Below are 27,082 nucleotides of genomic sequence, written 5' to 3' on the forward strand. Positions count from 1 at the left end.
CATTTCCTTCACTTTCTTGACTATCTTTTCTTTTGCTTGCCAGAAAGTGAAATGATCTATTTCATTTAAAAATGAATATTTAAAACCAAGACGCATGGGAAATTTTTGGTTTTTGTTCTGTGGGGTGGTGAGAGGTCACTTTCCCTTTTTGTGTGCCCAGCATTTTCGAGTGAATAGCTCACACAAGATAAACCGTCAGAGATTTAGGGCCATCTAGGAGCTACCAAACAGACTTTGACTTTGAGATCCTTTAATTTTTGCCCTGTTCATCCATATTTACTTTTCAGTCACACTTATTAATACTGTGATTTTTTTTTAATTTAGAAAAAAGGAAAGGGGGAAAAAAGTCAAGCTCTCATAGTGCCTAAGCACTGACTGAACTGAACCATCTTAGGTATTTATTTTTTATTTTTATTTTATTTTTTTGGAAGTGGCAACCTAATAGAAGCGCTACCTTGTGGAGGATTCTGGGAAATGTAGTCCAGAGGCGCTGGGCAGTGCGATCCACTTCCGCTCTGGGAGGGAGTAGCTGCAGTGGGATGGGCGCGAGTCGCCACGCTCTCCTAGGAGGTAGGTGAGTGGGTGGGTGAGTGAGTGGGTGAGTGAGTGAGTGGGTGGGTGGATGGCGTGGGCGTGGGTCCCGTAGGTGCCCCCCTGGCCCTTGGGGAATGGAAGCGGCGGGTGGCAGGTTCGCGCGTGGGGTTGGGGGTCGGCCGGGTCGGGAACCTGTGTCAGCGTCTCTGGGCCGATTCCCTCCCCCCCCCTTGCTCTCGCTTACTCCGTACCTTTCCAGTTATAGGATCTTTGTAGAGTTATTGGTTTGTCTGTTTCTCCTGGCCAGAGAGGAGCGGACAGCGGCGTCACCGGACAGGGACCGAGGTGACAGTACTGTCCCACCGGCTGGGCTCAGTCACCCCCCCAGCCAGCGGTGGTGGTGGTGGTGGGGTCTGGATTGGTAAGATTTCACAGCAGGAATCCAGGCGATGCTCAGAGGCTATTTGTTAAAGCTGGGGCAGGTGGCGTTCAGGAGAAAGAAAATAGCAAGTTCACCCGGGAGGAGACGTGACCCAGAGAGAGCTGGGGCCCGCTTCGTTTATCTCCTGGGGTTTAATCTGCTTCCTGGCGGGACTTTTAGGGGAAGCCACAGGGGAGGATCTCAAAAACATATTCAGCCCTAACCGGTTTGGCTCAGTGGATAGAGCGTCGGCCTGCGGACCCAAGGGTCCCAGGTTCGATTCCGGTCAAGGGCATGTACCTTGGTGGCCGACACATCCCTGGTGGGGAGTGTGCAGGAGGCAGCTGATCGATGTTTCTCTCTCATCGATGTTTCTAACTCTCTATCCCTCTCCCTTCCTCTCTGTAATAAATCAATAAAAATTAAAAATAAAAACCCCACCATATTCATCAGCTTTCCCAGGTGTGCACTTTCATGGTCGTGGTCTCCACTGATAGGTCAGCGCCGGGCCTCGGGTCATTCATCATGGCAGCTGGCCCTGGCCTCCCTGGCCTGGTTTTGCAGCTTTTCTGGGCCCGGAGCTGAAGTACAACTGATGCCCTGATGTTCTCACTAGAGAGGGAAGGTCAGGGGGGAGGGCTACACCGATGACCAGCGATAGGAAACATCACCCGTGGCCAGGTCTGGCCCCAGTTCTCCCCGGGGCTTCCCACCGGTGTGACCTCTGTATCTGGCTGTAAATCACTCTGCCGGTTGGTTCAGTTATCTGTTTGTTTTCCCATTCCACTTGCCAAGGAGTTTTCCTAGCTTCTTACTGCCCTGCCTCAGGAGGACCTCCCCAGAGGGCTCCTTGTAAGATTAGGGGAAAGTGAGCCAAGACCGGTTTGGCTCAATGGATAGAGCGTCGGCTTGGGGACTGAAAGGTCCCGGGTTCGATTCCGGTCAAGGGCATGTACCTTGGTTGCGGGCATATCCCCAGTAGGGGGTGTGCAAGAGGCAGCTGATCGATGACTCTCTCTCATCGATGTTTCTAACTCTCTATCTCTCTCACTTCCTCTCTGTACAAAATCAATAAAATATATTAAAAAAAAAAAAAAGATTAGGGGAAAGTGAAAGATGTCAAAGTGCTTAGCAGCGATCCCAGCACAAGCTACTAGAGAGGGGGGCCTGGTTGTTATCAGTCTGTTATTTCTTTCTGAGAAGTGCTCAGTCCCTGAGGCTTCGGTGCTGAGCCTGCGGGCGGTCTGAGCTCCAGCGCCAGCCCCAGCTCCGCTGGCCCTTGTCTGTCCACAGCGGGGAGCGGGGTGCTCCTGGATTGCTAAGGACTTCCCACTCCCCGATCCCGTCTGAAAGGAGGAAGTGGGTCCTCCCAGCTGGTGCCTGGAGGATGTCCTCTGTGACTCATCCTGGAGCAGTGACACAATTGCAATATCTTCCAGCCTCCTTTTCTTTCTTTCTTTCTTTCTTTCTTTCTTTCTTTCTTTCTTTCTTTCTTTCTTTCTTTTTTCTTTCTTTCTTTCTTTTTTTTTTTTTAAATATATTCTACCGATTTTCCACAGAGAAGAAAGGAGAGGTATAGAGCCAGAAACATCGATGAGAGAGAAACCGACCAGCTGCCTCCTACACCCCCATCCCCCATGGGATGTGCCTGCAACCAAGGTACATGCCCTTGACCAGAATCGAACCTGCAGACCGACACTCTATCCACTGAGCAAAACCGGTTTCAGCTAGATTCTAATTATTGAGTTAATTTGTGCTCATCATAGAGAATTCAAGGAATAGCTGAAGGAAGCCAAACGCTACCTATGACCCCACCTGTAGAGATAACTATAAGGATGTTAATGTATTTCTCTTTACTTGTTTCTATGTATGTATATATTCTCCAGGCTTCTCAAAACTTGTATCATAGTTGTCGTCCTTGTGACAACTGTGATCATGAACCTTTTCAAACACAGGTGCAGAGACAATAATATACTAATGAATTATCATGTCTGATCACAGTCTCCAACTATAGTCAGCTTTTGTCCATCTTGTGATATAGTCCTCCCCCGTTTTCACATTTGCTTTGGTGTTTTATTGCCAACTCCACACATGGAGGCTAGAGGGTGTGTGTTGGATTATTATAAATATACGGAGGGCAAGGGAGAGGAGACACAAATGATTCCCAAGTCCTCACCTGGTAACTAGGAGCTACATTCTATAGTTATGTTTCCTACCTGCTTCCTCTAGTGTGATATCAGCTTCATGGGTGGCAGGTGAGACAGCTGGCTGGTGCGTGTGTCAACGGGCAGCTGGACACCAGGGCCAGCAGCCCTGAGAGAGCGTGTTCTGAATTGGATGTTGTAAAGGCTCTGAGAGGTGGATGCACTGCTCTCATTCCCACCACAGTCCTTCTGCCTGAAGTAGGAAGGCCCATGAACATGAGAGCTATCAGGCACTGCATGCTTCTTTGAATGTACTGACAACGCTGTGAGCTAGATAACGGTGCTGTAGATGTGGAACAGGCGCAATGAGCTGGTGCGGTGGTTGGCAAACTTCTGTTCGTGAGCCACATGCAGTTCCCGAGCCACATGCGGCTTGGGAGCCATGGTTTGCTGCTCTGTTGATTAATGAGTTTACTGACCACTGAGCTAGTGGGTGAGAAGGATCAGTAGTGGAATCCTGACAATATGCCCCACCCAGGCTTTTGGCCTCCGAGTCTGCTTCCATTGTCATGGCCAGTACATCCCAGTGCCCTTCATTCCCACGGTACCCGGATGGGAGTGCTGACCTTTGGAGCGTCAGGGACTCTGTGCTGGCTTTACTGCCTGGAGCCGGGCAGGGGTTCCCGGCACCCGGCCCCTGGCTGAGAGGCACTGCTGGGGGCCACAGGAGGGTCCCTTTAAAATTCACACAGAGCGGCCACGTGTGCCAGGGCCCGCGTCTCATGGCTTCTCTCTCCTTTGCCACCTCTGCCTTCCCAGGGTTCTGTGCTTCTCCAGGAGCAGGAGGAAATGGCCATGTCCCAAGTGAGTGGAGTTTTTATTTTCATTTCTTAAAGGTCTCTTCTCAGAGTTTAGACACAGCGTCTTTCTCTCCCTTGGGAAGGATGGAAGACGGGTGTGTGTTATGTGCCAGTGACTATCATTTGTATGGGTTTTATTTTTGTTTTTGTCTTTAGCTTTTGTTTTTACTTTTGGTTTTATCATTTTCATTTTATAAAAGTGCAGAAATTCATAGATATACATTTTTTTAAAATATGTTTTTATTGATTTCAGAGAGGAAGGGAGAGGGAGAGCGATACCAGTAGAAACATCAATGATGAGAGAGAATCATTGGTCGGCTGCCTCCTACATGCCCCACAATGGGATTGAGCCCGCAATCCGGGCATGTGCCCTTGACCGGAATTGAACCTGGAACCCTTCAGTCTTAAGTCTGATGTTCTATCCACTGAGTCATACCAGCTAGGGCTAAAAAATATTTTTTAAAACCACATTACTAGGGGGTGGGAGTGGCTGGGGAGAGGTCAGTGATGGAAAAAGAAGACATATGTAAGACTTTAAACTAGGGGTGTCGAACTCAATCAGAGAAGGGGCCAAAATCTAAAATCCAGCCTAAATCGCGGGCCGAATGGTTTACTGAACAGTCATAAACTGACAATGTCATAAACTGACAGCGGAGTGCAGTGATGACAGCGCGGTGCGGGCCACATTGCAAGGCCTGGCGGGCTGGATTTGGCCCGCGGGCCTTGTGTTTAACACATGTGCTTTAAACAATGAAGAATATTATAAAAAGCCACATTACTACATTGCTACATCAGCTATTTTCCCATGCTATATTTTATATAATTATAACCACAGCACATGTACAATTTTAAATCTTATGTTTTCACTTAATGTTAGTAGCTTTGTTGTGATTTGGCATTATTTTATGTACTTCTTTTAAAAAATATATATATTTTATTGATTTTTTTTACAGAGAGAAAGGGAGAGGGATAGAGAGCAAGAAACATTGGTGAGAGAGAGACATCCAGCAGCTGCCTCTTGCGCACCCCCTACTGGGGATGTGCCTGCAACCAAGGTACATGCCCTTGACCGGAATCAAACCCGGGACCTTTCAATCCTCAGGCCGACCCTCTATCCACTGAGCCACGCCGGTTTCGGCGTATTTTATGTACTTCTTTCAGAAGAGTTTCTATTTTTCGTGTGAACTTCAAAAGCTACAAACATGTATATGCCCCAATGTGCCGCTGAATGAATTCTGTTTTGATTCGTAACATTTTTGCATGGGTTTTAAACTTGAAATATAACTTATTTACAAAAATTAGACATCTTAAGTGTTAGGTTGGTGACGGCGCTATGCCCCGTTTTGAAAGCTGAATTATTACATTGGACCACCACCCAAAACTCGAAATAGATCGTTTACATTATCCCCAGATGTTCTCTCCTGTGTCTCGGGCTGGCTGTGAAAGACCTGAGTTTATTATGTGAACTTACATGTGCATGGGGTGGGGAGAGGGTGGTTGCCAGTGAAGTCTCTGCAACACAGGATTTCCTAGTGCTGGGCTATATAGAGTACAGAACACAGCAACCAGCCATAGCGTTTCACTCTAGGCTCACACCCAGAAATGTTTTCTTTCTTTTTTTTAATTTTATTTTTTAAATATTTTATTGATATTTTACAGAAAGGAAGGGAGAGAGATAGTTAGAAACACCGATGAGAGAATCATCGATTAGCTGCCTCTTGCACACTCCCTACTGGGGATGTGCCCACAACCGAGGTACATGCCCTTGACCGGAATCGAACCTGGAACCTTTCAGTCTGCAGGCCGACGCTCTATCCACTGAGCCAAACCGGTTTCCGCCAGAAACGTTTTCCTTTTGGCCCTTCCTGACCGAGGCCTTGGCCAGGTTCCCAGAGTCCCAGGGTGTACGTTCAGGTGACCTTCATTATGTTCCCACAGGGGGGAGTTGGAGGGGGCCATGCTCTCTGGTACCACAGAATCTTCCGTGTCAGTTTTCTACCCCTCGGAGGCATCTGCTGTCCTGATCTGTCATCACATGATTAGTTTACTTGTTTACAAATTTAATATACTTAATTCGTACGGTATGTACTCTTGTGCCTGGCTTTTTTTCACTCAGCATGTTTTTTGCGATTCCTCTATGTGGTATGCATCACTACAGTATTCCTTTTTATTGTTGAGTTGTATTACATTTTATGAATATATATGACACTTTAAAAAAAAATTTATTTTATTGATTTTTTTCACAGAGAGGGATAGAGAGTTAGAAACATCGATGAGAGAGAATCATCGATCAGCTGCCTCTTTTACACCTCCTACTGGGGATGTGCCCGCAACCAAGGTACATGCCCTTGCCCGGAATCGAACCCAGGACCTTTCAGTCCGCAGGCCGACGCTCTATCCACTGAGCCAAACCGGTCCCAGCTATATATGACACTTTGTTTATCCTTTGGAAGAAAAGACAAAATTCTCCCTTTGAAGGACATTTGGGTTCTTTGGCAGCTTTTGATATACATAAATGTCCTGTTAGCATTCTTGGGCAGGTCTTCTTATGGATATGTTTTCATGTCTCTTGGGTAAGCATCTAGAAGTGGAATGACACAGCTTGTAGGGTAGGTGAATGTAAGCAGTTACCCAAAGAGGGGATACCATTTACAGCCCACCACAGCATCTGAGAGTTTCAGTTGCTCTACATCTTTTCCATAATTTGATGTAGATCTTTTTATTTCAGTCACTGGAGACCCAGTGCATGAAATTTGTGCATAGTAGGATGCCTAGTGGCTGCCAGCTGCCAATGGGGCCTTCCTTCGTTCCACGCCACCCCCTGGTGGTCAGCATATGTCATAGTGAGCGATTGAACTCTTGGTTGAACTCTCAAGGTTTCACTTTGCATATTAGGCTTTTATATATATAAATAGACTAGAGGCCTGGTGCATGAAAATTCATGCACTCAGAGGGGGGTCCCTCATCCTGGCCTGTGCCCTCTCGCAGTCCAGGAGCCCTCAGGGGATGTCAACTGACAGCTTAGGTCTGCTCCCCCTGGGGAAGGGGTCCAAGCTGCAGTCTGGCCTCCCTCTGCAGGAGACGACCATGGTGGGCCTATCTGGGGATGGCAAGCAGCCAGCCCCACCCTGAATCACCCCGCTGCTGCTGCTGCCCATGGCCTATCTCTGCAGGTGACTGGGCAGATGATCAGGGGATGGCACCAGCTCTTATTACCCCACCGCTGGTTGCTGCTGCCACCCCACCCCATCGCCATCCCCTCCCTCTGCCTGCTGGCACATGCCTTGGCTGGCCCAGTGCCACCTGCTCGCCAGCCCTCCCCCCTGCCTGCCAACCTGTCAGTCCACCGTTCGGTCAATTTGCATATTACACTTTTATTATATCGGATTCTAATGAATGGCATCTCACTATCACTGTAAATAAGCAATAAAAAAGAGAAATAGAGCCGGGACCGGTTTGGCTCAATGGATAGAGCGTCGGCTTGGGGACTGAAGGGTCCCGGGTTCGATTCCGGTCAAGGGCATGTACCTTGGTTGTGGGCATATCCCCAGTAGGGGGTGTGCAAGAGGCAGCTGATCGATGACTCTCTCTCATCGATGTTTCTGGCTCTCTATCTCTCTCCCTTCCTCTCTGTACAAAATCAATAAAATATATTTTTTTTAAAAAAGAGAGAAATAGAAACTATTTAATATTAATAAAAGAGAGAAAATAGACTGGGGAAGAAAAAACAGCTTCATGGATCCATGGGACTATACTATAACGTATCTAACATTCCTGTTGCCAGGGGTCTTAATCCAGCATCTACAAGGGTTCAGGAATCTTGAGAAGGTACTGTGTGTAAATTAATCAAGAGTCCAGAGACAGCCGGGACCAGGTTGGCTCAGTGGATAGAGCGTCGGCCTGGGGACTGAAAGGTCCCGGGTTCGATTCCGGTCAAGGACATGTACCTTGATTTTGGGCGCATCCCCAGTAGGGGGTGTGCAAGAGGCAGCTGATTGATGATTCTCTCTCATCGATATTTCTAACTCTCTATCCCTCTCTCTTCCTCTCTGTGAAAAATCAATAAAATATATTAAAAAAAAAAAAAAAAAAAAGAGTCCAGAGACAAAACGTAATTTTGGAAGGTATTTTGGGGAGCCAGAGAAGACTTAGCTAAAGGAACTAAGTTCTTTCTTGTCTCAGGACCCCTTGCTCTTTATTTACATAATTTGTCTTAAGGCAAGGTAGATATACACATTAAAGGGTAAGGTTTGGTACACAGAATCCATTGTCAGATTGGGGAAACTGCCTACAGCTGTTCAGGTGTTTGGCCAGTAGGAGGCAATAACATGTAGCTTGAAATGCCCTCAGCTGTTTGGCAGCAAACAATCATTTATGTATCCTTTTCAGGTTTAGGGAAATGCCCTTAGCCATTTCCAACAGGCAGTAACATACATGATTCAGCCCTTGCTGAGTCCCCAAATTCCATCAACCTTTTGATGAAACTCTTGCATTTATGACATGCTGGAATTGGCTTCCGACACCTGTCATCGGAGATCCAGGAGAAGAGGAGGAAGACGGTGTGACTGAAGAACTATTTGAAGAAATTTGGTGGAAAATTTCCCTAACTTCTAAGGGACATAAACCTACAGATTCAATAAACTGGGTTAACTCCAAGTAGGAATTGATAAAAGGAAAGATAAAATCCATCAGAGTCTGTTGGGAGTAAATTAACAAATTGGAACAATTTGGTAGTACCGTGTTTCTCCGAAAATAAGACATCCTCCAAAAAATAAGACCTATTTACAGGTTTCCTTCTGAGTGAAATATAAGGCATCCCCCCAAAAATAAGGTCCCCCCCCCCCAGGCTAAACATGAGAGATTTGGTCCACTGATTCTGAAAGAAATGGACTCACAAGAAATTCACCAGGAAATTCAGGAATTGGATTGTTATGATGATGTTCCAGAAGATGATGACATGATTGTCATTGAATAAATGAGTAAATTCTTGATACTGTAGGATTCACAGTTTATCTGGTTTGTGTTGACAACTACCGTACTACCGTACCGTATACAGGTAATAAATTTCCTTTATTTTCATTTAACAATAAATGTGTACCATATTCTTCTTCATGGAAAAATAAGACATCCCCTGAAAATAAGACCTAGCGCATCTTTGGGAGCAAAAATTAATATAAGACACTGTCTTATTTTCAGGGAAACAGGGTACTAATCAAAACGTATATCCCCCCACGATTGAAGAGTTCCAGTTCCAGGGTGCTTATATAGGAATACTCACAAATGACATCAAGTGAAATTAACAGGGATTGTTTTCAATTGCACAATTTTTCACATATGTTTTTATCAATTTTTTTTGAGAGAGAAAGGAAATGAAAGGGTGAGGGAGAAGCATCAATCGGCTGCCTCCTGCAAGTCCCCTACTAGGGATTGAGCCCACAACCATGCATGTGCCCTCACTAGAAATTGAACCCGAGACCTTATGGTGTTCAACCAAAGAGGGTAAATTGCACACACTTTGGACGGGAAAATCAGTGTATGACATTGACATGCCGGGTTGAGAAGAGGGGGAAGGTCCTTAAAGTAGACTCAGGGCCAGCAGAATCCAGGACAGCTTCCCCCGTCCCCTCTGCCCCTCGGGGCTGCCCTCTCCCCGTGGCCGCTGGTCGTAAAGCCGAGGTTTCCTGTGTTCGGGGCCGTAGGAGGCGGTGACCTTCCAGGACGTGGCTGTGGTCTTCACGGAGGAGGAGCTGGGGCTGCTGGACGCTGCCCAGAGGAAGCTGTACCGGGACGTGACGCTGGAGAACTTCCGGAACCTGGTCTCCGTGGGTGAGGACGGGGCCCTGTGACGGAACGTCAGCTCCCAGGAGCACTTTGATTTCAAATGTTTAAGACTTTGGGACTTCTGAAATGTGCCCCAAACCTAGGATCTCAATTTCCCAAGTCCTGTAAGATATCCTGTCTGTACCTTTCCTTTTCCTTTGCAAATTGCAGTAGTGACATCTTGATGGGGTTTAAAATCAGTGGGTGTGTTACATCTTTATTGTAGTGAACAAAATAGAATAAAGACAGCACCGCTCCTTGTCGTAACTGCATACAGTATAACCAAAATTGTGAATAAATCAGGAAAGGATGATTATTTGATTGCCTGTTGTATTTTTTAAAATATATTTTTTATTGATTTCAGAGAGGAAAAGAGAGGGAGAGAGGGAGAGAAATAGCAGTGATGATAGGGAATCATTGATCAGCTGCCTCCTGCACACCTCCCACTGGGGATTGAGCCCGCAGCCCCGGCATGTGCCCTTGATCAGAATCAAACCCGGGACCTTCCAGTCCACAGTCCAATGCTCTATCCATTCAGCCAGCTAGGGTTATTCTTAAACTTAGTAGCTTACAACAACAAGCATTTATTTATACTTTTGTCAGTCAGGAATCTGGTGATAGCTTATCTGGATGATAAGGGTCAGAATCTCATAAACTTGTCAAGGAGTCCAGCAGAGCTTCAGGCCTTTGAAGGTTTAATGGAACTAAAGTTTCAGCTTCCAAGATGCTCTCATTCACATGATGGTTGGGAGAAGGCCTCAGTTCCTAGCCAGTGGGCCTCTCCATTGAGCCCCTGAGTGTCTTCCAAACATGGCAGTTAGTTTCCCCCACTGGTTACACCTATGACAGAGGAAGGCAGAAACCACAATGTCTTTTATAATGGAAGTGATATATTCTCACTTCTGCTGTATTCTATTGGCTTCACAGACCAATCCTGACACATTGTGAGAAGGGATTTGAAAGGATATAGACATCAGGAGGCAGAATCATTGGGGACCATCCTGTGTGCTTGGTACCAGGGCACCTTCTCATATGTACAAATACATATACATGTACAAAGCATGGAAGAGAATATTAGCTGTTCACATTGATCATAAAATTCAGTGGCAACAATTATCTTAGGAATTTTACTCCCATAAGATATAGAAATGAGTTTTCTATTTTTTTCCAGTTCTTCACCAGTTGAATGTTATCTATCCTTTTTACTTTTGCTAAAAAGTTTCCTGCTATGTAGCTATCTATTTCTAATTTTTATTTCATAAGTAAGTCTTGTTATAGTTCCAAGTGAGTCTCCTTAACACTTAGTGGATAGTTTTCATAGGCATGAGAAAGCCAATGACTAAGTCCAAGCTGATCGAATATGGTCTCCCAGTGTGGTTGACTGGTGAAAATATTTTTATTTCTGAGTAAATATTCATTTGTCCTCATTTTCATCTCTGAATTCTTATCTTTTCAGGACACTGGAATCAAAACGAGATAAAGACTCTTCAGGAAGTTGAATTAAGGGACCTTTTTCATGAAGACTTTGTATGCTGGCCAATATGGGAACAAATTATGACTAAGTTAACCAGAAATCAAGACTTGATAATAAATCTACAAGGCAAGAAATCTGATTTGCCAATCCAAGGCGATTCCTTCTGTCAGTTGTGGGCAACAGAATCCACTCAGGTTTCTGAAGATGAGAACTATGCAATAAAGGTTCAAGGGGAAGTTCAAAGTGACAAGAGTATAAAAAATCAAGAGTTTCCAAGTAAGACCACCTGGGATTTCTGGAGAGAGGCACAGAATTATCAGAGTAGGTGTCAGCAGTTTGATGGGAAGTGTAAACTGTGTAAGTGTGATGGTTGTGATATTAAAAGGACCTCTCATGATCATGATGATGATCAGGAAGTACATAAAGGTGAGAAGTCGTGTAGCCACAATAATTGTGGGAAATGTTTCATCAAGACTTCATGTCAGCATAATGGAATCCATGTAGGAGAGCAAAATTCTCACGAGAATGGACAAGGCTTCAGTTCTGGCCCCAGTCTTGAACTTCATAAGCAGTTATACCGTGGAGCAAAATCTCATAAGTGTAGCCAGTGTGGGGGTGGCATCAGTTATAGCTTGCTGCTTTGCACTCATCAAAGTGTTCTCACAGAAGAGACATTCAGTAGGAATGGTGAGTGTGGTGAAGACTTCTGTCAAAGCTTACCTCTGCAAATCCGTCAGAGAGTCCACACAGTAGAGAAACCCTATAAATGTGCTGTGTGTGGGAAAGGCTTCGGTCGGAGTTCACATCTTAAAGTTCACCACCGAGTCCACGCTAGAGAGAAACCCTACACATGTGCCGTGTGTGAAAAGGGCTTCAGACTAAGTTCTCAGCTTCATGTCCATCAGCGAGTCCACACTGGAGAGAACCCATACAAACGTGAGGCATGTGGCACAGGCTTCATTCGTAGTTCACATCTTCAAGAACATCAACAAGTCCACACTGGAGACAAACCCTACAAATGCCCTGTGTGTAGTAAGAGCTTCAGCCAGACCTCGAGTCTTCAGGCCCATCAGCGAATCCACACGGGAGAGAAACCCTACAAATGCACTGTGTGTGGAAAGAGCTTCAGTCAGAAATCACATCTGCAAGTTCATCAGCGAGTCCACACGGGAGAGAAACCCTACAAATGCGCTGTGTGTGGGAAAGGCTTCATGTGGAGCTCGTATCTTCACGTTCATGAGAGGATCCACACAGAAGAGAAACCTTACACATGCGGGGTGTGTGGGAAGAGCTTCAGCCAGAGTTCACATCTTCAGGCCCATCAGCGAATCCACACCGGAGAGAAGCCGTACCGATGTGCTGTGTGTGGTAAGAGCTTCAGTCGGAGTTCGCATCTTCAAGGCCATCAGCGATTCCACACAGGGGAGAAACCCTACAGTTGTGCTGTGTGTGGGAAGAGCTTCAGTCAGACCTCAAGCCTTCAGTACCATCAACGTGTCCACCGTGGTGAGAAACCCTACAAATGTGCTGTGTGTGGTAAAGGCTTCATGGTGACCTCAAGTCTTCATGTTCATCAGAGGACCCACACAGGAGAGAAACCCTACAAATGTAGCGTGTGTGGGAAGAGCTTTAGTCAGACCTCAAGTCTCCAGACTCATCAGCGCGTCCACACAGGAGAGAAACCCTACAAATGTGCTGTGTGTGTAAAGAGCTTCAGTCGGAGTTCATACCTTCAATCCCACCAGCGAGTCCACACTGGAGAGAAACACTACAAATGTACTGTGGGTGGTAAGAGCTTCAGCCATACCTCAAGTCTTCAAGACCATCAGCGAATCCACACTGTTGAGAATCCCTACAAATGTTAAGAGTGTGGGAAAGGCTTCATGTAGAGCCTGTATTTTCAGATTTATCCGAGGATCCACACAGGGGAGAATCCCTATAAATGTCACCTGTGAGACAGTACTTCAGTCTCACTAAATCTCGTCTTCAAGCTCATCACTAAGTCCACACTTGAGCAAATCCATAAATATGTGAGACATGTGTAAGGGCTTTTGTCATAGTTCATGTCTAAAAGAATTCCATTTAGTCCGTACTGGACAGTCACCCTGGTAGTGTGCTGTGTGTGTGGTAAGAGCCTCAGTCAGACATCACATGTGCAGGCTCATCAGCGAGTCCACACAGGAGAGGAGCCATACAAATGTGAGTCTTGTGGTAAGGGCTTTAGTCACCGTTCACATCTTCAAGGACATCGGTGAGTTTACACTGGAGAGAAACCCTACGCATGTGCTGTGCATGGGAAGGGCTTCAGTTGGAGTTCACTTCTTCAAGCCCATTGGCGAGTCCCCAGTGGAGTCAAAACCTATGGATGTGCTGTGTGTGGCAAGGACTTCAGTCAGACATCACATCTGCAAGTTCTTCAGTGAGGCCACACGGGAGAGAAACCCTGCAAGTGTGCTGGGTGTGGAAAAGGCTTCATGTGGGGATCTTACCTTCATATTCACCAGAGGATCAGAAGCCCTATCATTGTGGCGTGTACGATAAGAGCGTCAGTCATTCCTCAAGTCAGACATCAAATCTGCAAGTGTATCAGAGAATCCACACAAAATGGAAACTATAAAAATGTGAGACACGTCGTAAAGGCTCTACTCACAGTTCACGTCTTCAAGAACATCAATGAGTCTGCACAAAAGAGAAACGCTACACATGGGCTGGTTGTGGTAAGAGTTTCCAATTAGACCGCAGTCTCCAAACTCATCAAGTCCAACTGCAGAGAAACACTACAGAGTTCTGTGTGTGCCGAGAGGTTCAATCAGACTGCACTTCTGCCAGGTCATCCGTGAGTTCACAGTGGAGAGAAACCCTACAGAAGTGCTGTGTGTGAGAAAGGTGCTGTGTGGAGATCGTATCTTCATGTTCATCAGAGGATCCACACAGGACAGAGACCCTATAAATGTGACATGTGTGGTAAGAACTTCAGGCAGAACTCAAGTCTTCATGCTCATCGGGGACAAGGTAGAAGTTATACAAATGTGAGATATGTTTCATAATTAGGTTTTTGTGTTTACATATAAAATTCCTTTCTAAATATTTCTTTTTAAAATATTTTTTATTGATTTTAGAGAGAGGAAGAGAAAGGGAGAGATAGAAACATCAATGAGAGAGAAACATTGATCGGCTGCCCCCTGCACATGTGTTACTAAGGATCAAGCCCAAAACCCAGGCATGTGCCCTGACCAGGAATCAATCTGTGACCTCCTGGTTCATAAGTCAACACTCAGCCATGGAGCCACACCTGCTGGGCTTAATATTTCTTTTTACTTAACTTTTTATAATAGCTTTTAAAAAAATATTTTTAAAGTGATACTATAAAAAGACTATAATTTATCATGCAGGTAGATGTCGTACACATTCAGTAATTATTAACAGTTGGGTTACATATACCTAAAGAACAAGTATTATTATTACAAATAGTAGTAGTAACATTAATTTGTAGGTATATAGGCCTTGTTGGTATCTCAGAATGGCTGTCTATTTCTGATGTTTGGGCTTTTCATTCTTGAAAAGTTTTTGATCTCCACTGTAGATAGAGGTAAGTGTCAGAGTCAGGGTCAGATGTCCATTCGTGGTTAGGCACCTGATTAGGTAAGATCTCTTCCAACACTGTTGTAGAAAGTCTTTAGTTAATGTATTTTTAAAATCTCCAGGTTGTAATTGATGGTCTTAGAAGTCTTCAGAGTTTTATAAATTTTTATCTAATTTTAAGATATGATCTCTTTGGAAACCTGTAATTTAGAGTAAGTCAGAGTCTTTTTTTATGGATTTTTCTAAAGATATATTTGTAAATGTATAAAATAAAATGACTGTTTGTAAATGATAAAACAGAATGGCGTGGTTATAAACTTGATTTCAATGCAATTGATAAAAAACAACACTTTCTTATAAGGTACAATATTCAAACAACATTTTTTTTTGTAAATAAGTTATACATGGCTTATTGGAAGTGTGTATTGAGCATTGGAAGTAATTTATTTCCAATGTGTAGATCACAAATATCCAGAGTACCGCTGCCAGACTCCCCATAGAGAACCACGGCTCTTGGCTTGCCCTGTGTCACTGACAGGACATCTGCTATCCCTGGGAGCTGCCTGTTTGAACTTGGCTTTAAATGTTTGCAAGTTTTCCCTAGGGCAGAGTGAAATATTATATTTAGAATATCCATTTAAAAATATATATATATTTTATTGATTTTTCTTACAGAGAGGAAGGGAGAGGGATAGAGAGCTAGAAACGTTGATGAGAGAGAAACATCGACCAGCTGCCTCTTGCACACCCCCTACTGGGGATGTGCCCACAACCAAGGTACATGCCCTTGACTGGAATAGAACCTGGGACCTCTCAGTCCGCAGGCCGACGCTCTATCCACTGAGCCACACCGGTTTCAGCTAGAATATCCATTTTTTAAAAATGTACATAAATAGGCCGAAACCATTTTGGCTCAGTGGGTAGAGTGTCTGCCTGCAGACTGAAAGGTCCCAGGTTCGATTCTGGTCAAGGGCATGTACCTTGGTTGCGGGCACATCCCCAGTGGGGGGTATGCAAGAGGCAGCTGATCGATGTTTCTCTCACATCAATGTTTCTAACTCTCTATCCTTCTCTCTTCCTCTCCGTAAAATATTAAAAAAATATTGTAATAAAATAAAATGTACATAAATAGGACCTTATTACTATTAGTATTAATTTTGATTTTGGAAAGCTTTCTGTGTAATTTTAAGAATATTAAATAGGCTGATATTTTTAAAACTCTCTTTAAAAGGAGAGAGAACAACTGAGTGTCAGCCCATGAACCAGGAGGTCATGGGTTTGGTTTCCAGTCAGGGCACATGATAGGTGGTGGGCCCGATCTTGAACTTCATCAGAATTTTCTCCTAGGAGCAAAACTCCATATGTGTAATGTGTGGGGAGACATTTAAAGCTCCCCTGTGCAAATTCATCAGAAAGTTATCACAGGAGAGAAACCTTACAAATGTAAAGAGTGTGGGAGTGGCTTCATGAGGAGTTCACATTTTCAGTCTGCAGGCCGACACTCTATCTATAGAGTCTATCCACTAAGCCAAACCAGCTAGGGTACAGGCAGGCCTTTTGATTCTAGAATGTATATAGGCATTTAAAGGGCCAAGAATAGGAAAGAATCTAGAATAACTACACAACTGAAGGTGTTATGGTATCAAATGTCAAACCTATTTTAAAATTACAGTTATTAAAACAGTGGTAATACACGATGGTGGCCATCAGACCAGTGAAGCAATAGAGTTCAGTTCTGGTAGCTCTCCTGATATACAACAGCTCTCCTGCTGCTGCAGTGCTAGTGAAGGAAAGACGATCACACCAATAAATGCCCAAGGGGAAAAGAAATGAACCTTGACTTCTATCTCACACCAAATACACAAATCAACCCATACCGATACTCGGCCTAAAAGTGCAAGTTGAAACAATAGTCAATATGGTACCAGTGGATACATGCAACTCTTCAAATTTATTTTGTTTTTAAATCTTATTGTTGAGAGTATTACAAATGTCCCCCCTTTTCTCCCCATTACCCCCTTCACACAGCTCTCACCTTACCCAGGCCTTCACCATCCTATTGTCTGTGTCCATAGGTAATGCATATATGCATAGAAGTTTTTTGGTTAACCTCTTCCCATTTTCCCCTCCCGCCCCCTTCTGAGATTCATCAGTCTGTTGCATGTTTCCATGCCTTTGGTTCTATTTTATTCATTAACTTATTTTGTTCATTAGATTCCTTTTTTGGTTTATTTTGATTTTTAGATTCAATTGTCAATAGATATTTATTCATTGCCATTTTGCAGTTCACATTTCTTCCTCCTCCTCTTCTTCCTACTTCTCTGCTTAAAGAATAGCCTTCAACATTTCATGTAATATTGCCTTGGTGATGATGAACTCCTATAGCTTTTTCTTGTCTGTGAAGTTCTTTATTTTGCCTTCAATTCTAAATGATAGCTTTACTATGGTAGAGTAATCTTGGCTCTAGATCCTTTGCTTTTTATTTTGGAAATTTACCAGTATGGTCAAATACTCTAAGAATAGGATAACATTCCATAGAACCATCACCGAGCTTTAACCCTCATGCTAATCTAGTTCCATCTACCCCCTCACCCCCGTCAAGTTTGCAGAAAAAAGGGAGAAGGTGACCACGCTCACCTAACAGTATAGAATTCAGGCTGACTCTGCTAAAGACTATCCAAATACTGACTCCCCAAAAGAAAAAGCAGCTTGGCGGAAAGGGCTGCCCGCAGGAGACTGGGAAGTGTAGTCCACAGTTTGAGAGGCAATCACACTCCGGGGGAAAAAAAAAAAAAAAAAAAAAAAAAAAGCCGCCTTTAAGGCATGCAAACACAAGCACACAATACAGTTCTCTATGTTCGGAAGCATTTCGGCTCCAGGAAAGCGGGGTTATGGCATTCGTTCCGGATCCGTAAACTGTGAAATACAATCCAGACTCTAGGTAGAGCAGCCGGCACTTCCACCCCAGGAAGGTGACGAAACGGCCTGGGAATTCTGGGAAGTGTAGTCTGGGAACACCGTAGCTGGATGATTTCCGCTCCGGGAGGCTGAGGCTGCGGTCCAGCTCCCCTCGGGAATTCTGGGAAGTGTAGTCTGGGAACGCCGTAGCTGGATGATTTCCGCTCCGGGAGGCTGAGGCTGCGGTCCAGCTCCCGTCGGGAATTCTGGGAAGCGTAGTCCAGGAGGCCTCTGTGGGCAGAGTCACTTCCGCCCCAGGTACTCGAGGCCGCGGCCTTCCTGCCTCCCGGAAAGGTGAGCCCTCAGCTCCCCGCGTGAGCCTCTCCCGCGCCCTCGCCGACCTCCCCGCGCTCCGCTGTGGGCCGGCGGAGAGCAGAGCGGGCCGCCCTCGCGAGGAGGAAGAGAGCCGCCTGCGGCCACGGGCGGGCTGTGCTCCCTCTGAATGAGCCCGCGGGACGGCGGGGCCGTTCGCGCATCCCCCCCGGGTGCCTGGCTGGGATGCAGGGCCTCCCGGGCGCCGTCCTTTCCCCGCACCGTTTCCCCGACCTCCGGCCGGCGCCGCCCCTGCCTAGCGAAATGACAACCTTAATGTCTCTGACCGCGTCTCCTCTTTAAGCTGGTGTGAGTGTGTCTGCCTCTGATGAGAGCGTCGAAGGGAAAGACCGAGAGCCTGTCTTTCGGGACCAGCCCGTTGTCATTTCTGGCCCCGAGCTCCCCGAACCTGGTGTGAGCCCGGGATGGGGCCGGCGCCCCTGGCCCCGCTCTCATCTCTCATCTCTCATCTCTGAAGGAAGCGGGCAGGACCCGGATTTCTTTTATTTTCTTTAAAAAAAATAAAAATATTTTATTGATTTTTTTACAGAGAGGAAGAGAGAGGGATAGAGAGTTAGAAACATCGATGAGAGAGAAGCATCGATCAGCTGCCTCTTGCACACCCCCCACCGGGGATGTGCCCGCAACCAAGGTACATGCCCTTGACCAGAATCGAACCCTGGACCTTTCAGTCCAAAGGCCGATGCTCTAGCCACTGAGCCAAAAACGTTTTGGCAGTACCCGGATTTCTATTGTGCTTTTCACTTTAATGTTTTGGAGAGCGTCACGCCTGGCTGTGGTCTGGGGTGTCCACTGATCATGGGTTAGGGGAGCTGATGATTCAGTTCTCATTTCTCTCCGCCCCTTTGCCATCCTGGCCTGGACCCCTTCAAAAAAGGCTGCGGGGAGGAGGCCAGGACCCGTATGCATTGACATTTAATCCTTCACAAGAGCGCAGTGAGGCTCAGGGGTACTGCTGTCCTTCTGTTAAAGATGAGGAAACGGAGACACTGGAGCAAAAGCGGTTTGTCCTAAATCGCAGTGAGATGCTGAGCTGGGATTGGAGCTGAGGCAGTTCCCATCTGTTGTCCTAGTTCTTAGCATGTTTAGTATCTGCTTGAGAAGGCATGTTTTGGATTTTTGTAGAGCGCCATGAAAGCTGTGTCTGTGTGCTCTGAGTGTTGTTTTTATATATAACTTTTTTCTTTCCTCATCTGCAATTTAATTATACTTTATTTGAAATTATATTTATAGTTCAAATTCTGATTATAGAAATTATTGCACATTTTATTTATTTATTTATAAATATATTTTATTGATCCTTCACAGAGAGGAAGGGAGAGGGACAGAAAGCTAGAAACATCAATGAGAGAGAAACATCGACCAGCTGCCTCCTGCACCTACAACAACCGAGGCACACGCCCCAAGCGGAACCGAACCCAGGACCCTCAAGTCCCCAGGCCGACGCTCTATCCACTGAGCCAAACCGGTCAGGGCATGATTGCACATTTTAAAGAATGAAAAAAATACACAAAGTATAAAGAAAAAGATTTAATTATTCAGGTACCACAGGATACAGAGATATAATAGTAATACTTTAATGTTTTCCTGTTCCATAGATTTTTGGATTTTTACTTAAGTTTTACAAAATATGTATCATAGGTGTTCCCTTTAAGTTTTTACCATGGAAATTTACAATCATAGCCAAATGTAATAATAAAATAATGAAATTCAACCCTGGTTAATATGCCAGTCTTGTATCAACCCCTCCCCTACAAATTTTCATGTTTCGGTATTTTAAAGCAAATCCCCAACGTTGAGTCAGTATGGTAGTGATTGATTTATTGCTGTAATTGTTAAAAATGGATTATCATACTTCGTTTATGAAAGATGAAATAGAGAGGGGGCCGGAGGCCAGGATGGCAGGACACAGGCTTTGTTGGAGGGAAGAGACCCTCTGCCGGCTGCTTCCAGACAGAGGGGCAGAAGAGAGCGAGGGCCTGGGTACAAGCACCTTTAAGGATAGGGGGCGGGGCTTAGGCACTCAGCACATGCTGATTGGTGATTAGGGACCTAGATTGGGGGGCGTGGCTTAGGGTATTTGGCAGGTGCTGATTGGTGTTTCAGAGCTCAGGAATGTCTGGCCACAGGTGGGGTTTACATCTGTCCATCAACCAGAGCAAGGGAGGATCTATGAGTTTACACCCAAGACCAAGAAAAGGCTGTGCTGGCAGCTACTCTAAAGGTGTTCAGTCTTTGCAGCTTGGAGGATGGTGCTTGAGAAGGTGAAGGGGCACAAGAGTGTTGTACTTAAGCTGAAACCGGTTTGGCTCAATGGATAGAGCGTCGGCTTGGGGACTGAAGGGACCCCGGTTCGGTTCCTGTCAAGGGCATGTACCTTGGTTGCGGGCATATCCCCAGTAGGGCGTGTGCAAGAGGCAGCTGATCGATGACTCTCTCATCGATGTTTCTAACTCTATCTCTCTCCCTCTCTGTACAAAATCAATTATATATATATATATATGTATATATATATATATATATATATATATATATATTATTAAAAAAAAAAAAAGTGTCGTACGTCAGCGAAGGATGGTGAGGAATCTTGTTTTCTCGGACCCAGTTGGACTTGTCTGTGTCTTGTGGCTCTTGGTTTCTTTTTTAAATTAAAATATATTTTTATTGATTTCAGAGAGGAAGGAAGAGTGAAAGGGAGAGAGAAACATCAATGATGAGAGAGGATCACTGATTGGCTGCCTTCTGCACGCCCCACACTGGGGATCAAGCCCGCAGCCCAGGCTTGTGCCCTTGACCGGGAATCAAACCTGGGACTTTTCAGTCCACAGGCCGATGCTCTGTCCACTGAGCCAAGCCAGCGAGGGCTCTGTGTTTCCTATTTCTCTCCTTCCACACACGGACAGTTCTTCTGGTGCTGGGGACGTGCCAGCGCGAAGTACACGGTTGGCAAGGGTTTGCAGTTAGAGTAGGTACTCAAAGGACAGCTGGCATGAAGGGTCTGCAGTTCAGTTTCTGAAATATCCTTTTTTAAAAAAATGGTTCATGTCAGCCGGGACCGGTTTGGCTCAGTGGATAGAGCGTCGGCCTGGGGACTGAAAGGTCCCGGGTTCGATTCCGGTCAAGGGCATGTACCTTGGTTGCGGGCGCATCCCCAGTAGGGGGTGTGCAAGAGGCAGCTGATGGATGATTCTCTCTCATTGATGTTTCTAACTCTCTATCCCTCTCTCTTCCTCTCTGTGAAAAATCAATAAAATATATATATTTTTAAAATGGTTCATGTCAGACTGAGCCATTTTTTAAAAAAAGGAAACAGCACCCATTTTTTGTCAATCACATTCTTTAAAAAAAATTTTTTAAATATATTTATTTTTTTAGAATGAGGGAAGGGAGAGGGACGGAGACATAGAAACATCTATCGGCTACCTCCTGCACACCTCCCCTGGGGCTCAGACACACAACCTGGGCATGGGCCCTGACCAGGAATCAGTCTGGTAACCCCTGATTGGTTCATGGGTTGCCACTCAGTCACGGAGTCACACCGGCTGCTCAGAACCTTTTTTTTTTAAATTATTGATTTCAGAGGAAGGAGGAGAGAGAAACATCGATTTGCTGCCTCGCCTCCTGCACGCCTCCTACTGGGGATTGAACCCACAACCTGGGCACGGGCCCTGATCTGGAATTGAACCAGCGACCTTCTGGTTCATGGGATGATGCTCAACCAACTGAGCCACACTGACCAGGCCAGATAGAACCGTTTGAGGCTCCATTTTTTTTTTTTCCCCTCGTGAGTTGTTTTATTTTTTTTAATTAATTTTTTGTTGTTGAAAGTATTTCATATGTCTCCTTCCCCCCCTCCATTAACCCCTTCTACCTCATCCCCACCGCTGCCCCACCTACTTTCTGTGTCCATGGCTTATGCATATACGCATACAAGTTCTTTGGTTCCTCTCTTCTCACCCACCCTCCCCTGCCTTCCCTCTGAGGTTCAACAGTCTGTTCATGCTTCTGTGACTCTGGTTCTATTTTTGAAGGTGATCCATAAATGTTGGGTAGGTGAAACAGTTTATTTGGATCATTAGATTCCACATATGAGTGAGATCATATGATACTTGTCTTTCTCTTAGCATGATACTATCCAGGTCCCTCCATGCTGTCTCTTTTTTTTATATATATATATTGTATATATATTTTATTGATTTTGTACAGAGAGGAAGGGAGAGAGATAGAGAGCTAGAAACATCGATGAGAGAGAGTCATCGATCAGCTGCCTCCTACATACCCCCCACTGGGGATATGCCCGCAACCAAGGTACATGCCCTTGACCGGAATCGAACCCGGGTCCCTTCAGTCCCCAAGCTGACGCTCTATCCATTGAGCCAAACCAGTCTCGGCCCATGCTGTCTCAAAGGAAAAGAGATCCTTCTTTTTTACAGCTACGTAATATTCCCTGGTGTAGATGTGCGGCAGCTTTTTATCCACTCCTTTTCTGATGGGCACTTGGGATGTTTCCAGATCTCAGCTATTGTAAGTTGTGTTGCTATGAACATAGGGGTGTATGCATTCTTTCTGATTGGTGTTTTGGATTTCTTAGGATATATTCCTAGAAGTGGGATCACTGGGCCAAATGGCAGTTCCATATTAGATTTTTCGAGGAAACGCCAGTCTGTTTTCCATAATGGCTGCACCAGTCTGCATTCCCACCAGCAGTGTGCTAGGGCTCCCTTCTCTCCACATTTGAGGCTGCATTCTTTCAGTAGGATGTCTTTGAAATTCATCCAAGTTGTATGTATTATTACTTCATTTGTTTTTATTACTGGTTAATATAGTAATTACTAGAGGCCTGGTGCATAAAATTGGTGCACTGGGGGGGGGGGGTGTTCCTCAGCTCGACCTGAGCCCTCTCGCAGTCCAGGAGCCCTTGGGGGGTGTCCGAATGACGGGGAGCGGGCCTAAGCTGGCAGTTGGACATCTTTAGCACTGCCTCAGAGGCTCCCTCCACCACTGCTGCACTCGCCAGCCATGAGCCCAACTGCCCACCAGGGGGCAGCTCCTGTGGGAGTGTACTGACCATCAGGGGGCAGCTCCTGTGGTGAGCATCTGCCCTCTGATGATCACTGCCTGTCATAGTGACTGGTCAATTTGCATATTAGCCTTTTATTATATAGGATGGACATACAATGTTTATCCATTCACCCATTGAAAGCTATTTGTGTTGTATCCACGTTTTGGCAGTAATGAATAGGCTGCTGTAAACATATGTGTACAAGTTCTTATGCTTATTTCCCCAAAATACATAATCAGGAATGGGATTGCTGGGTAATATGGGTAGTGTATATTTAACTTTATAAAAAACAGCCAAACCATGTAATGACTTTTGAGAGTTCCAGTTGCTCCACATCCTTGTCAGCAGTTATTGTCTTTTTTAATTTTAGACATTCTAATAGGTGTGTGTTGGTATCTCATTATAATGTCCATTTCCCTAATGATTAATGATGTCCATCAGATATATTTTCTTTTCAGCTTTTTTGCCAATATTCCTAGCTGTAAAAACTGTCCCGATATCTCGGGTGATGAGGATTAAATGAGGCATTTCCTCTAAAGCACAGGATTTGGTTCTTCTCATCACCTTTCTGCTTCCTCCTTTGCCCCAGGTGCCCTCTGACCCGCAGTCTGTTGGAGTACTCTGATTAGCTCTTAGTAGCCAGTACAGCTCTGTCATCCTCCGGGGCTAAGATCAAGCCACATTTGCCCCACTGAGCCCATTCCAGCCCCTCCCTTATCCAGCCTGGGTTTGAGGGCCCCTTCCATGTTCTCCCAAAGCACCCTCCTTAACCTCCCCTCTGTCATCGATCAGTGTGTGGTATAATTGCTAATTATCTAATTGTTCTCTCACCCTAGGCTCTGGATCTGGGATTTACATCCCTTTTAGAAGGTGATCCATAAATGTTGGGTAAGTGAAAGAAAACAGCTCTTTTGTTGCTAATTGTGTGGCCAAGTTACTATCTGTTCTTAGTAGTTATGCATACATTTTGTGGCTTCTATAGCAGGGCCTTGTGGGTAGGGACTGGGAGGGGGTGGGTGCTCTACTAGAGAAGCATAAAGCCTCCGACAGTGGGGCTAAAAGGCTCTGCCTTGCCCGGCCAGCGTGGCTCAGTAATTGAGTGACAACCTACGAACCAGGAGGTCACGGTTCGATTCCCAGTCAGGGCTCATACCCAGGTTTCGGGTTTGATCCCCAGTGTGAGACATGCAGGAGGCAGCCAGTCAATGAATCTCTCTCATCATTGATGTTTCTGTCTCTGTCTCTCCCTTCTTCTCTGAAATCAATAAAAAATAAAAATAATAGAAACAAATAAAAGGCTCTGCCTTATCTGTAGCCCATTTTTTTAGCTCTTTGTCTTTAGATCTTGTCATTGCCTGGGGACAGTAAATAAAGTAAATATCTGTTGAGAACATTGAATTATTTTGAGGAAGAACCCAAGAAATTTAACTCCTGCTTTCCAAATCCTTCCAGGGGTTGAGCGCTGAGCCAACACTTTTCAGAGATGAAAAATGTCATAGCATCAGGGACTTTTTACATCTTTCAGGATATCCTTGTGGGAAGAGGGGGTACTATTTGAGCCTCTTCCTGCGTTAGGAGGTATATTCACCAGCCACTAAATTTTTAAAGAATGGTCTCAGTGTTTAAACATGTGTTATTACTCAGGCCACAGACCAAATTATTAAGTAAGAAGCCAAATCCCTGCCACCTAGATGTCTTACAAGACACAGTTGCAAGGACAGCTTTATGATGCAGAGTAGTATTCGGCAGCTACAGGAAAACAGGAAACATTGGCCTGTTTTCCTCCATGGCTGAGATCCTCTGCTCACACATATGTCCCTATCGGCAGTCATAATGTTGGTGCCATTATCCTAATATCATGGATCACAGACATGAAGCATAGAGCGGTTTATTAATTTAACCATTATTTTTATATCCGTAGCAGTGTCAATATATAGTAAATGTAAAGCCAATATACAGCAGTATCAGATCTAGAGAGGAATTGTCAACAAGAGTCCATTTTTGTTGTTGAAAATATCCACTGGAGGACATTTTCCCCATTAATTTTAGAGAAAGTGAAAGGAAGAGGGCGGGGGAGAGGGGAAAGAGAAACATCCATGTGAGAGCCTCATTAATTGGTTTTCTCCTACACCTGTCCAACCAGGGTGTGGAACCAGCAACCCAGCTACGTGTCCTTGAGCAGAATCGAACCCGAGACCCTTAAGTTCTTGGGCTGATGCTCTAACCATTGGGAAATGCTGTCTAGGGCAATCGAGTCCACTTTTTATTTATTTTTTATTAATATATTTTTATTGACTTTAGAGAGGAAAGGAGAGGGAGAGGGAGAGAGAAACATCAAAGATGAGAGAGAATCATTGATCAGCTGCCTCCTGCATGCCCGCCACTGGGGATCAAGCCGGCAACCTGGGCATGTGCCTTGACTACAATAGAATCATGACCTCCTGGTTGCAGGTCAATGCTCTACCCTTGAGCCACACCGGCCAGGGCAGAGTCCACTTTTAACCAGTACATTCCTCCACTTCTCCTTTCCCACATTTCGCAGGATCAGAAAGAATACCTCAGGAGCCACAGGTTGGGTTCAGCCTTCTGGGTACAGCGTGGAGGCTGTCTCATGCACTCAGGCATCCTTCCGAATAGCTAATGGTAGCTGGAATCCAGCACACTCTGCCTGCTAAGGTGCATGTGGCAGTGTTGGCCTGGGGGGACGGACAACCTTTCCCAGTTTGCACAAAGATCTATTTCCCTTTCTCCCATGGCTTCTTTCTTACCTTGTTCTGCCTTCCCCTAGGAAAAGAAGGAGAAAATGACCAAGTTCCAGGTGAGTGGCATTTTCATTTCTGTCACTTAGCAGGTTATTTCATTTCTCTGTGTGTGGATACCTTTTTCCTCTTCCTTGATCAGTATAAAGAATGACACTAGACATTTAATACCATTTATAAGGCATGCTTTTTTGTTTCATTTGAAAATTTTCTTAATCACTTTATTTCACAAATAATAGTCTAAAAAAGGCTAGCAATTAAAAAAAAAAGAAAAGAGCTGAAACCGGTTTGGCTCAGTGGTAGAGCGTCGGTCTGCAGACTGAAGGATCCCGGGTTCGATTCCGGTCAAGGGCATGTACCTTGGTTGGGGGCACATCTCCGGAAGGGGGTGTGCAAGAGGCAGCTGGTCGATGTTTCTCTCTCATCGATGTTTCTAACTCTCTATCTCTCTCCCTTCCTCTCTGTAAAAAATTCAATAAAATATATTAAAAAAAAAAGAAAAAAGAAAAGAAAAATCCACAAGCTATTACCCTGCTTACAAATCATCTTCCCTCACCCCCGCCACAGCCATTTTGTATGTACATTCATAACTGTACTTGAAATAATAGATACAATTTTGAATAGGGTTTTTATTTTCATTTAAAGTTATAGCACATAATTTTGGTCACCTAGTATCACTTCAATGAATGTTCTCCCCCCACCCCCGCTCTTCAACTATTTCCCACTCACAGATTTTTAAGTTCTTGAGGATTCCTGCAGTTTTCCACAGCAGTATCAGTTTTCTACATATAATCCTCACTGAAAAAAAGTAATTCTGAGAGAATTCTAATATAATTTGTCCTTATGTTTCAGGGACTTAAAACTAAAAAGCATGTATTGTGTATTGTGGGGTTTTTTTGTCCCTGAGGTAGTTTGTAAAAAGATTACCTAAAAATGGTTTTGTCCCACAGGATCACACTGAATGAAGCTGACCTCAGAAAAAAATAGTGTTAGATGTTTTCATACAAAAGGAGCTAGCTAGATCCTCTCCCCCCGGGAAGGACCTGAGGCTCTCTCTGTGTATGTCTGCTTGCATGCCTTTATGTGTTTCATCATTCATATATTAATTTATTTTATTAGAGTAATATAGGTACTT

At 44.9% G+C, this 27,082-nt stretch overlaps 2 protein-coding genes across 7 annotated transcripts in view; both read left to right on the top strand.

Annotated features, from left to right (window-relative positions):
- Positions 1-419: 419 nt before the first annotated feature.
- Positions 420-13,617, top strand: LOC311609945 (uncharacterized protein). 5 transcript variants are annotated; one of them, XM_084860742.1, is made up of 4 exons: positions 420-570; positions 3,919-3,963; positions 9,659-9,811; positions 11,236-13,617. In XM_084860742.1, the coding sequence occupies exon 4, from the start codon at positions 11,334-11,336 to the stop codon at positions 13,116-13,118; it is 1,785 nt and encodes a 594-aa protein (XP_084716868.1). In that variant the 5' UTR covers positions 420-570; positions 3,919-3,963; positions 9,659-9,811; positions 11,236-11,333; the 3' UTR covers positions 13,119-13,617. The 5 variants fall into 5 exon arrangements, with proteins under 5 accessions (XP_084716868.1, XP_084716869.1, XP_084716865.1 ...); XM_084860739.1 differs by having other exon boundaries at positions 421-570; positions 9,659-9,785; XM_084860741.1 differs by having other exon boundaries at positions 557-574; positions 9,659-9,785.
- Positions 13,618-17,992: 4,375 nt separating this feature from the next.
- Positions 17,993-27,082, top strand: part of ZNF112 (zinc finger protein 112) — a 32,322-nt gene continuing 23,232 nt past the window's right edge. Inside the window, exons 1-3 of one of the 2 annotated variants that reach the window (XM_084860702.1) lie at positions 17,993-18,087; positions 24,025-24,076; positions 25,977-26,006. In XM_084860702.1, coding sequence (XP_084716828.1) covers positions 25,992-26,006 — 15 coding nt within the window. In that variant the 5' untranslated portion in view covers positions 17,993-18,087; positions 24,025-24,076; positions 25,977-25,991. Of the gene's footprint in view, positions 18,088-22,651; positions 22,909-24,024; positions 24,077-25,976; positions 26,007-27,082 lie in introns of those variants that run through there. The other variant, XM_084860703.1, reaches the window with a different exon arrangement.

This window comes from Pipistrellus hanaki (genome assembly GCF_964339955.1).
Source record: "Pipistrellus hanaki genome assembly, chromosome: 15".
Taxonomy (NCBI): domain Eukaryota; kingdom Metazoa; phylum Chordata; class Mammalia; order Chiroptera; family Vespertilionidae; genus Pipistrellus; species Pipistrellus hanaki.